This window comes from Lycium barbarum, chromosome 9 (genome assembly GCF_019175385.1).
Source record: "Lycium barbarum isolate Lr01 chromosome 9, ASM1917538v2, whole genome shotgun sequence".
NCBI classification, from domain to species: Eukaryota; Viridiplantae; Streptophyta; class Magnoliopsida; order Solanales; family Solanaceae; genus Lycium; species Lycium barbarum.
In genome coordinates, this window is record NC_083345.1 from 19,224,539 (window position 1) to 19,236,370 (window position 11,832).

The following is an 11,832-nucleotide window of genomic DNA, read 5'->3' on the forward strand; positions in this document are numbered from 1 at the left end:
ATATTACAGTCTTAAAATAGTATTTCTAGTTCGTTTTTACGTATGGGACTTTCACAATTAGTTTGAAACATATTGAATACCCTTGTTAAGTTTAAAAACCTTCATGAATCACTAAGAGAGTAGACAGTCAGAAATTTAAGCAAGTCATGACCAAGGTCCACACACCACAACTTAACTCTTTTCATAGGAACCGAGAACTTATCAAAAATGTCAAACTATAAAGTCATGTAAGGGGAACTGACAGTTTCTCAACTTAATATGTAATATCAGTCTTAACTCACTACTAAACTGTTTTTACTGCATTCTAACAACAAGAATGAACAATGCTAATTACACATAATATTTTGACTACAAGTTCATAAAATATATTTGCATAACCTTTCATCTTTCCATATGAACCAGATTCAAAATTTAAATTAAGCATCATGTTTAAGAAATGCAAACGTTTTTTGGATCACAAATGGTATCAACAAGATATTAAAACATGATTTTTCTATGCTAACAAAATTTTAACAAAGCAATAGGTCAAGATAGCATCAGATTTTACCTGTTCGTGGTGTAGTGAACTAAGACGTCGAGGCCTCGAATCTACTCTCTAGCCATGGACAGCTTTAAAACTCGACACAAATGAGTTCTAACTCGCTCTCGCAGCTAAACTTTTAACCGAGACGGAAAGAGAAATTCTAGAAACTAAAGATTCCTAGAGTTAAAAAATGAGCAGATTGTTTTCGTGTGGTGGTATTTCTCCGACGTTCAAAAACCCTTTTTTCTCCCCTCGGTTGAGCTCTTGAGACGCTATTTATAGGTGTAAGTCAAAAACATAAGGTTTCAATTTGGGCGGGATCTTGAATTATCTAGGTCAAAAACCAGTTCAAAATCTGAACGTTTGAGATTTTGTATGGATTCGCCAGTAACAAGATCAGAAAAAGATGGAAGAAGACAAAATCAAATAAAGCTTTTGTACTAAAATGGCAAAAGAAAAAAATTATAAAGAAAATCGAGTTTAAACTTGCCAATCCCGATTCGATTTTCAACCAAAGGGGCATGCTTAGCACGAGATTTTCCAGGTCTTCCCGAAATGGTGAGACCTCCACTGAGCTTCGAGATTTAATGTACTATCCAAACACGAAACGAGACAGAGACATTAAAATACGCTCAGACAAAGGTAGAAAGAGACAATACTTGCACCAAAATAGTGTGGTAAAGGTAGGCATTTTGTGTGGAATAGGAAGGAGATGAGAGAGATGAGAGTGTGCGGCTCTGCTGGTTTTTTCCTTTAGGTTTTAGATGATGAATAAGTTTTAAAGATAAGTGGGCCGGGTCGGGTAGTTTAGGCGGGTGTGGGCTGGATCGTTGAAACGGTAGTGGGCTTGACCGTTTGGGCCATAAATGTTGGAGCATATTATGTTTGTTGTTTGGGCCATTAATTGGTCTTTCCTCCTTCATTTTAATTATTCTTGGGCTTCTAACTTAATAACTAGTACAATATATACTATGTGAGGACAATTAGTAATTAATATGTAGAAAGTAAAGGACTTACTAAAGTATTGACTTATAATTAATTTAGCGAGTACAAATCCTAAAATGAAATGATGACGAACCATTAAAATTTATGATAAAGTAATGCTAGTACTGTTGACAGTAAAATAGTGAAGATGTAAGTAATAAGAGGGATAATGATATTAATAGTAGTAGCAATAAAAAATAGTAGTGAAAATAAAGTATTTAGCTCGTTAATAAATTTAGAAGCCCAAGGAAATAAATTGGAATAAAGGAGGGACAAAATTGGGTGTCAACAATGTCTTATGGGGTACACTTTTAGTTAAGGCATACCTAAAAGTTTACCTTGAAAAGTAAATAAAAATATATGCCTCAAGGCAAAGTCTGCCCCCATCGGCAAACTTTTGGTTAAACATAACTAAATTCTGTCGGTGGGGCATAGTGAAACTCTGCCTTGCGATTTTTTTTTAAATGTTTTTTGACTGAGTGGGAGTTCGAACCTGGAACCCATGGGTTTTAGCCGAAGGGCAAAATTTAAAGATTACAAATATGAGGGGCGAAATTTAAAGACCACCCCAAAATAAGTGCAATTCGCATAAGCGACTCTTTTAGCCTGTTTGGCCAAACTTATTTTTCCCCCAAAAGTACTTATATTTTCAATAAGTGCTTATCTTAAAAAAAGTGAGGTGTTTGGCCAAACTTTTGGGAGAAAATAAGTTCTTTTGGAGAGTAGCAGAAGCAGTTTTTCAGAAGCTAAAAAAAATAGCTTTTGTCCAAAAACACTTTTTTGAAAAGTACTTTTGAGAAAAATACACGTAGAAGCACTTTTTAAAGCTTGGCCAAACACTAATTGCTGCTCAAAAGTACTTTTTAAATTAATTGACCAAACACAAATTGCTTTTAGCCAAAAGTATTTTTTTTAAAAGTATTTTTGAAAAAAGTACTTTTTAAAATAAGTTGTTTTTAAAAGTTTGACCAAACTGGCTATTTGTCAAGTTGGGCATGAGGCCTTCATCTGGTGATAGCTTATAAGTTGTGACAAATATACTAGAAATCATTGAAGAGTTTTCATTATATTCTGCCAATGTTCTGATACTACTTTCGCCGTTACAATTTATGCGATACTTTCTACTATTTAGTCTGTCTAAAACAAGAATGAACTTTTCTATATTACGTAACAATTTAAATTTAAACTTTCATTTTACCTTTAATGAGATGATTTATAGCCGTCACACAAGTATGTCTTATTTTATTTAGACTACAAGTTCAAAAGTCTTCCTTTCATTCTTAAATTCAGTGCTCAGTCATACACCTTGGGACGGAAGGAGTAGTTGTTATCTATGGTATAATAAATCTATTGAATCGTTGCTAAAATTCAAAAGTGTTAAGTCAAGATTTCAGAAAAAAGCTATGCCAGTTTATTAACTCTCTTTTTAAGCAATTCCTCGCATAATAGAAATTAATTCTAATTCATTTCAAAATTAGCGTCGAAATGTGTTCTCTCTTCACAAGAATTTGGATCACTGACAATAAGACAACAGATAAATTATAATAAAATGATTCAGTTATAAGTAAAAGAAGGACAGTTCATATTTTGATATAACAAATATATAGCAAATAAAGAAAAAAAGAAAAGATATCTAGTTGGCCATGAGTTCTCATACAATTATGAAATAAGTTATTTCTCCTATATAAAGTTTTACATGACGGAATTTTAAAACTGTAATTACGAATTGTGAGTTTATATTTAGGAAAATGTTGCTTGTGCTAAGTGGATGAGTGAACCCAATTATTGAAATTGTTCTCAACACATTTTCGGGCCGCTGGAATTTGGCCCTAAAATCCTTCACAACGTAACAACCAGTAATTACTCTCTTTCGATTCGATTGACACTTTCGTTTATTGAGCGTATTAACTGTCTTTCAAAGTTAAATCGCACTAAATTAAGAAGTTTTTGTTTTAAACCAATTATAAGTGTAATTTCATTATGTTGTTGACCTGGAAATGGTACATAAATAACATAACCCATGCCCATCAAGGTGCTCGCTTTCTAAAATGTAGCTATTGAAATAGGATCTTTTACATTTTAGCTAGCTGGTAAGAAAAAATTCACTCGTCTAATCTTGTTGGTGTATATTTATTATATAACTAGTATATATTTTTGCTCAAGTTATACAGTGATCGTACATTAAGTTTATATTGCATCCTCCATACTGACTAAAATTTGTAGAGAACAAGGATTAGGATTTTTTCGTTTGTTTGTTTGTTGTGGGATTTGTTAGACTGCTATATATATGTGGTGTAACCATCCCAATTGTAATTGAGTGACATACGTATACCAAAAAATCCTCTGCAATTTACTTGTTTTTTCCTTGTGATATTGCTTTCCTTGATTGATGATTTCTCATGGACCTGTCTCATCTACATGTTGTCTAATGATGACTTGGTTTCTAGGTAAGTGGAGCCCAATTAGCAAAACTGCTGCAGCATTAGCTGGCACCTTAATTATGAATTTAACTTCACAGTGCAAATTGATTCAGTTTACTTCAATTGTTGTAACCTGTCCATACATAAGAGAAAAAAGCTCAGAAGAAAATATATTTCTTCTAGACCCCAGAGCTTTTGTATTTTCAAGACTCCATCCACGTAAATTTTGAGGACTTCGTAATGTTCAAACATCACATGTATACTCATAATTTCACTTAGGGTACAGGAACTTCACTGAATTGTTATACCATTGGCAATTTTCATGTATTGCACATAGAAAAAGGTGAAATTTGAGTGTTACAACATTTGCAGATAAAATGCATTTATTGGGGAACTCCAGATGATTATACTATACATAAGTTGAAACTTATTAAACCTGCCATGCATGAGTTCATTTCATGATTAGATCCTAACTTAACCTCATTCCAATTTTGTCTACGATACGTCACGTGTCAGATTAACTATAGGATTCACTATATTAGATATCCCAATCCATCCTTGGAATACGTTGTCCTATCAGACGCAAAACTAGATTGTGTATAGAAATCCTCAGTTTAGGCAATACATGTGATTTTTGATGGGGATTAGACAAGAAGGCGCATCGGCAGATGCACAATATTATACAGAGTCAAAAGATTTTTTTAAAAACATAATTTATAGTAAGTTCAAATATATTGTCAACGATAAATGGTATATTTATATTCGGCATTCATAACTTAAAATTCTATATCCTCCACTAACATGATCACCTGGGTAGAAAATATGGATGATAAAATTAATTCTTGAAAATCTGATTTGCTCAAATCAATTCAATCTAGCTGGATGGAGTTGAGCTGGACATATTTTTATGCTGCAATACAGTTTATAAGATCATATCTAAGGTGATATGTAATAGGATGAAACCAGTCTTACCAACAATAATTTATGGAAATCAGAGTGCATTTGTGGAGGGGAGAACTATACTCCAAAATATTCTAATATGCCAAGACTTAGTGAGATAATACAGGAGAAAGAACACAACTCAAAGCTGCCTCCTTAAGATTGATCTTAGGAAAGCATATGACTCTATAGAGTGGGAGTTTTTGAAGGAGATGCTACAAGCACTAAACTTCCCTCAGAAATTTATAGGGTGGATAATGTAACGTGTTACTACAACCCAATACAGCATAGCACTGAATGGTGGGGTATATGACAACTTTAAATGTAGAAGAGGATTTAGACAAAGGGACCCTATATCCCTTTGCTCTTTGTCATTTGTATGGATATCTCACGTACAAGAGTGCTCAAGAGCGTGGGGGAAATGCCAGGATTTTAGTTTCACACAAAATCAGAGGCGGATCCACCCTTTAGGGTGGGGTGGCATGACACTCTCTCGATTAATAAATTTTTTATATACTTATGTTGTAATTTGCTTAAATTAGGTTAAATATTTGATCCTCCCACCCTCAATCATAAATTAGACAAAGGTGCCACGGCTGGCTGAGACAAGTTTGAATCTATCTTAACATTTTTCGACTCCTATTTTTCTTTGCGCTGTTTACTTCCTTTGTACCAGTAATTCCCTTTTCGGCCCTCTCAATTTTCTATTTATCTTTTTATTATTTATATGACCTTTCCTCTTTTCTATTATTTTATCTGTGATCTCTAGCGAGAACACACAAATAGAAACTTCAAAATCCCTTAAATTGAGCATTTATCTTAATCTCAAATATGTGAATGAATATTTAAATCGAAAAACTTGGGTCTCAATGGGAATTTTGGATTGAGATCAAAATTCAATTTTTTTTTTTTTATAATTTCTTTTGTTTATTACTCCCTCCGTCCATGTTTACTTGTCTAGATTTGACTTGGGACACTCTTAATAAGTAATAAATAACATGAGAAATGAATTAGAGTACTTAATAATAAAATGAGAAATGAATTAGAGTACGTATAATTTCAATTTAAATCACTTTTACTACTTAAATTGTGATGGAAATTTTGTAATCACTGCTTAGAAAAAACATGAATTTATGATTTATTTTTGAGAACTTGTAGTTTATCTAATTCTACATTTACTTATGGGGTGTATTTACCTATTGAAGAGTTTTTCTATTATTTTTCTTATTTTGATCGGTGTAATTCTCTTATTGAAGATGTTATTTTACTTGTGCAAATTCATTTTTTTTAATATACATAATAAGAGATGCAAGTCCCTGGTGAAAATGTTGATTTTACTTCTGTTGTTAATGGGTGTTAATGAGTGTGATTCCTTGTTTAAGATGCTAATTATGTTCGTTACTTAATTTTTGAGATGTAATTTTCATATTTGCAAATAAAAAAAAGCCTATTAATTTGACCCGAATAAATTAAAAAGAGATGGACCCGACCCAAATATACGTTTCTAACAAGATATACATTGAAGAAAATAGTGGCACCCGCCACCTTCAAATTCTAAATCCGCCTCTGCACAAAATATAGAAATCTAAGACTGAATCATATGTGTTTTGTAGATGATATGTTGCTCTTTTGTAAGGGTAATTATCTATTTGTAATGCTGCCACTTAGAGGATTGCAAACATTCTCTAACACCTCAGGGTTGCAAGCTAATGCAGGTAAATCCAATATATTCAGTGGTAACATGGACTCCCAATGTTTGGAGGATATTTGTAGTGCAACTGGGTACCAGAAGGGGAAATTACCATTTAGATACCTTGGGGTACCTGTCTTAGCAAAGGAGATCACATATGTGGATTGTGAAGTGCTAATAGATAAAATGGTGGCAAGAGCAAGAAATTAGAGCTCAAGGAACCTGTCATATGCAGGCAGAGTGCAACTTATAAATTCTTTCCTGCAACATATAAATGTTTACTGGTCCTTTATATTCATTCTACCTAAAGAAGTGACGAAGAGACTGATTGCTATTTGCAAAAACTTCTTATAGGATGGCAAAGAGGCTACTAAGAAGGCTCCTCTGGTGGCATGAGACCTATTATGTAGACCAAAGAAAATGGGGGGCTTGGGGTACTAGATAGTATTGTATGGAATGAAGCAGCAATTGCAAACTATGCAAGGAATGTTGCTCAAAAAGCAGATAATCTTTGGATGAAGTGGGTGAACCACGTGTATATCAAGGACATGGACTAGTGGACGTATACTCCACCTAGTGATTTTTACTGGTATTGGAGGAAAATATGCAGCATCAAAGATAGCTATAAACAGGGATATGTGGGAGAATGGTGGCTGAAAGCTAATAGAAAATACACCATTCAGAGTGCGTATGGAGAAGAGGAGAGATAGAAGTATGGCAACGGAGTATATGGGTATGGAATAATGTAAGCACTCCTAAGCACTGATTTATTGGAGTAGAAAATAAAAGGTTGCTAACAAGGCATAGATTGAAAAAGATGGGTATAACTACAGAAGTCAGTTGTGTCCTGCGTGGTGGAGCAGTGGAGAGCATTGCACATCTATACTTTGAGTGCCAGTTCTCCAGAACTTGTTTGGATATCATACTGAATTGGTTGGGGCTGAGAGTCGAGAATATGGAAGTTGAAGGACTATAGAAAAGACTGGCAAGGAACAGGAAGGGTAAGAATACCAGGGAATTCATCATAGTTGTGGTGGTTGCTCTGATGTACAACATTTAGTAGGTAAGGAATGAAGCGGTGTGGCAAATGACAGTATCATGTCCAAGAATAGTGTGGGAAAGAGTCCAGAAAAAGGTGTATATAAGAGAGAAGAGTAAGAAGAGGAGGAAGAAATACAGACACGGAAGACGGTGGATAGAAAGTCTATATCAACATACATAGATTAGGTTATACTGATTTGCTATACATTTGTCCTGAGACAAAGGGATGCCTAAGTCTTAGCAGTAAAGTAGGAAAATTTGTACTTATTTGTCTGGTGATCAATAATATGCCTTCTTTTCACCAAAAAAGAAGAAGATAAATTCGGGCACAACCCAAATCAGCCCATCTAAAAGTTTGGCAGATTTGAGCTAAATATGTATTAGCTCATATTGATCGGAAGAAACTTTTCAAAATATTTATAATTTTTCTATTTGAAAATGTTAGACGTAGTAATTCAACAAATTACTAGACAACAAACAAAAAAATTAAAATTTGGTTAGAGTTAAGCGTTCTAGCTTCTGTTGCGGGTTCTTTCTCTCATTTAGGAAAGGTCTTCATTTAGTATGGTATTAGAGAAAACTTGTTATAGTTATGCAATTTATGATCAATTATTTAGTTCATCTCAATCCAAGTTTTCAATGAGGAAATTAATAACCACTTATTTATTAGTTCAACTCATTTTGATATGACTTAAAAAGAAACTCAATACACCCATTTAACCCCCTTGCTAAGAGGAAAGAATAGGGGTATCTTCGTGAAGTTCAATTGTATTTGTTGTTGAGTCATGAGGGCAAGGATCAGAGAACAAGGAATCAAGGCAGACAAAAGGATCACCAGAATTTAGTAACTTTTGCTTAGATCATGTATTTGTTTTAAAAAAAAAATTATTAAATGTATAAATGTTTTTAGCTCGAAACCTAATTCATTGGTCCGGTTATTATTGTATATGAATTTTAGATCCCTATAGGAATCATAAATTTAAATTCCTGAATCCGCCCAGGGAGAAAGGAGCATTTTTGTTGGCTAATCTCCCTGGAGGCCATACCCAATCAATGGAAATGCTTATATATTGGACCAACATTCATTTCTTTTTCTTGATGGCGTAGCAGCTGCCTTGCCATTGCCAGAGTTACAGAGTACAAATTAAACTAGTACTATTCCCTCTACCAACACTAATAAATTATTTTTGGATTTGGAAAACAATACGTACGTTCATCTGCATTTAGTTTAACAAGAACTGGTTTTGCATATGTTGAAAGAATTCTTCTTTCAAATATAACCTTTTGGCTTTTCTTGTTCTAGGGAAAAACAGAAACAATTACTCCTGGACATTCTTATTTAAACTTCTCTTAGAATGACATGTTTAACATTGCAACTTATAAAAGTACTTTTGCTAGTGTTAAAATTCTTTTTTTAAAACGAAACTGAAATGAGTACTTTTTTTTTGATAGGATAAACAAAGAAAAGAACAAGACAGTCCCTAAATTTAGTGCCACAAAAAACAGAGATATGCTGGTGCAGCTGTATTGTAGCTGTCCAATCTGTATCACCTATAATTTGTCTCTGGAATAAAGATACTGTATATCCAAAAAAACTTTACTTTTATCAGAGCAATAAGGCTGCAGCAAAACAGGAATAAAGGAAACCAGCACAAACCCCACAAGCAAGAAACATACAAAACAAGAACCAAAAAAGAACAAGAACAACATTACAGATGAGGACATTGAATTATTTCAGACGAACATCCCTTGATCAATCTATTACTAAGAAAAAAAAAAAGAAAAAAAAAAAATTGTCCACAAACAATAAGCTAGAAATTTGCAACATAATTAATAAATATAAATCAGTATATCTAATTACAAGAAATGCCAAAAGTTGCAAGTCACAAATTTTGGCTCACCAAAAAGCATACAAATAAAATAACTAAACTAAACACTTGCCCTTTTACTCTAATCTCTCTTCTTTATACACATTTTGGATTCTTATTTTCTTATAACCCTTTAACTTCCACAAAAAATAACCAACCAATCCCAACCATTTTAATTTCAAAACCATCCAAAACCACTATAACTTATCTAGTAAAGCACTTAATAATATTCTTGTGATTTCTCTTGGCCCTTCTCTAGACCCGCACATAGCAAAAACTTAATACACTGGCTGCCTTTCAATACCGTTGTGATTTCTCTGTTTTACCACCCCCCACATTGAGCAGTAGGCCTAGACTTCTGTTTCCCAGCTTTCAAAGGACAAGGTGTCTGAACCGGTAAAACCATGCAATTATACTGCAAACACAATGAACACCGAACCGGTATTTCTGCAGCCGGGTTAATAGCTATCCCTGTAAGAAAATTATGTTGCAAATACAAAACACGTATATTAGCTGATAATAACCGGTCCACCATTATCCCTGGAACTTGACCCGTGAACCGGTTATTATTCATATATAAAACCTGAACACTCGAAAACAAAGGCGATATTTGGCCCGAAAACCGGTTAAAACTAAGGTCCACAATAGGAATCCTAACCTGACCCATAGGATAAACCGGACCGGTAAATTGGTTTCTTTGTAGCTGAAGGTTAGTTAACGGGAATCTAAATAAATTACCCGGGATTGAACCGGTGAACCGGTTTGAACTTAAATCAAGATAATTCAACCGGTTTAGTCGACTTAATAAATGGTCAACCTGACCAGTCAACTGATTCCATGACAAAGATAGGTACTCAAGTGAGGATGGAAGTGACCTTGGTAATAAATAACCGGAAAGTTGGTTATGTTTAAGATCAAACCGGGTTAATTTTTGCGACAAAAAAACCGGTACTGAACCGGATAAGCGGTTGTGATTTAAAATAACGTTGGATAATGTCGGAATTGTTCCGACAACCCAAGGTATGTTTCCACTAAGCTGATTATAACCAAGATCAAGAGTTTGTAATTTCCGGATCATACCCAAACCCGCTGGGATCCGACCCGAAATGAAATTCCTGCTAACTCCAAGAAACCTTAAGTTCTTCAACTGTGATAAAGTTTCGGGTAATGACCCGAATATCCGACCCGGAACAACAGTGAATTCAGCTAAAGAAGAGAGTTTCCCAATAGACGGGTCAAGTCTACCGGTTAAACCCGGTGACCCGGCTCTTGGGTCACCAAGATTTAATGTGATCACTTTATCATTAGCACAGTAAACTCCAGGGAAATTACACGGGTCGGATGTAAAATCCCATGACCCGAAAAAGTTTGACCCGGGTAAATCTTTTAAGCTTTTGTGTATTGCTTGTAATGCTAAGAAATCAATTGGGTGAAGCATTGCATTACATTGCTGAAAAACAAGAAACAAGAGTATTGTAATTGTTATTATCAACATGATTATATTTAGTTGTATAGATTGAAGAGAGGAATAAGCAAAAAAGGGGTTTATATAGGTGTTTTGGGTATTGCTTTTCCGTGAGAAACAAAGAGTTCTCGTGGGATATGACTAAAATGATATACGTGAAAGCTTTAATGGATACAACATGGAAGTTGTAAAAAGATGAAGTTGATATAAGGAAAAATGAGTGGCTTACGAGAAAAGCAACTGGTAACAAATGGGAAAAAGATAAAAGGTTTTGATTTTTGATTGAATCTTGTTGAAGATTACACTATGATTTTGGGAGCGAAATGGAGATAGACAGAGCAGTGAGCACAGCTACCCGGTAGTAGTGACTGTGCAACAAGAAATTAGGGTCAGGTTAATGTTTTTATGTTACATTTTTCGTTTTTTTTTTTTTTTTTTTTTATGAGTTCGAAAACAAACTAAACAATAACTTCTTTTTGACGAAATTTTTTACTATGTGTGAGGCATGACAAGTCATACTTGTGCGAGGCATTGTTTTATTGACAAATGGCTGATGTAGGTCCCACTTTCCTAGCAATCAAAGACCATGTCCTCTCTTTTCTCCCCAACTTAACCTCCCTTTTTCCTTATTCTATTAATTTCCTTTTTCACTCCTCTTCCATAATATCTTATTTCTCCATTTTATTGAATGCTTTCTAAAAATTCTACAAAAACTGTTCATGGATCATTTTTGCAACATAATTTAGAACATTTTCGTTCTTCAAAGGTTTATTTTTGAAGAATGGTTTTCGAGGTTTTTAGTTAGCCAATCTAATTAGTTTTAGGCCTTTTTATTTGTTCTTGTAGTGAATTTTGGGTAGATTTTTTTGTGATCAATATATAAGTTTTGATTAGGGTTGTAC

At 34.1% G+C, this 11,832-nt stretch overlaps 1 protein-coding gene across 1 annotated transcript; it reads right to left on the bottom strand.

Annotated features, from left to right (window-relative positions):
• Nucleotides 1-9,406: 9,406 nt before the first annotated feature.
• LOC132610765 (LRR receptor-like serine/threonine-protein kinase ERL1) lies at nucleotides 9,407-11,319 on the bottom strand. Its single transcript, XM_060325129.1, has one exon. The coding sequence runs from the start codon at nucleotides 10,958-10,960 to the stop codon at nucleotides 9,788-9,790; it is 1,173 nt and encodes a 390-aa protein (XP_060181112.1). The 5' UTR covers nucleotides 10,961-11,319; the 3' UTR covers nucleotides 9,407-9,787.
• Between the last annotated feature and the right edge of the window lie 513 nt (nucleotides 11,320-11,832).

Coding starts and splice junctions, on each gene's coding strand:
- LOC132610765 (XM_060325129.1), bottom strand. CDS start 10,960: ATGTTGATAATAACAATTACAATACTCTTGTTTCTTGTTTTTCAGCAA.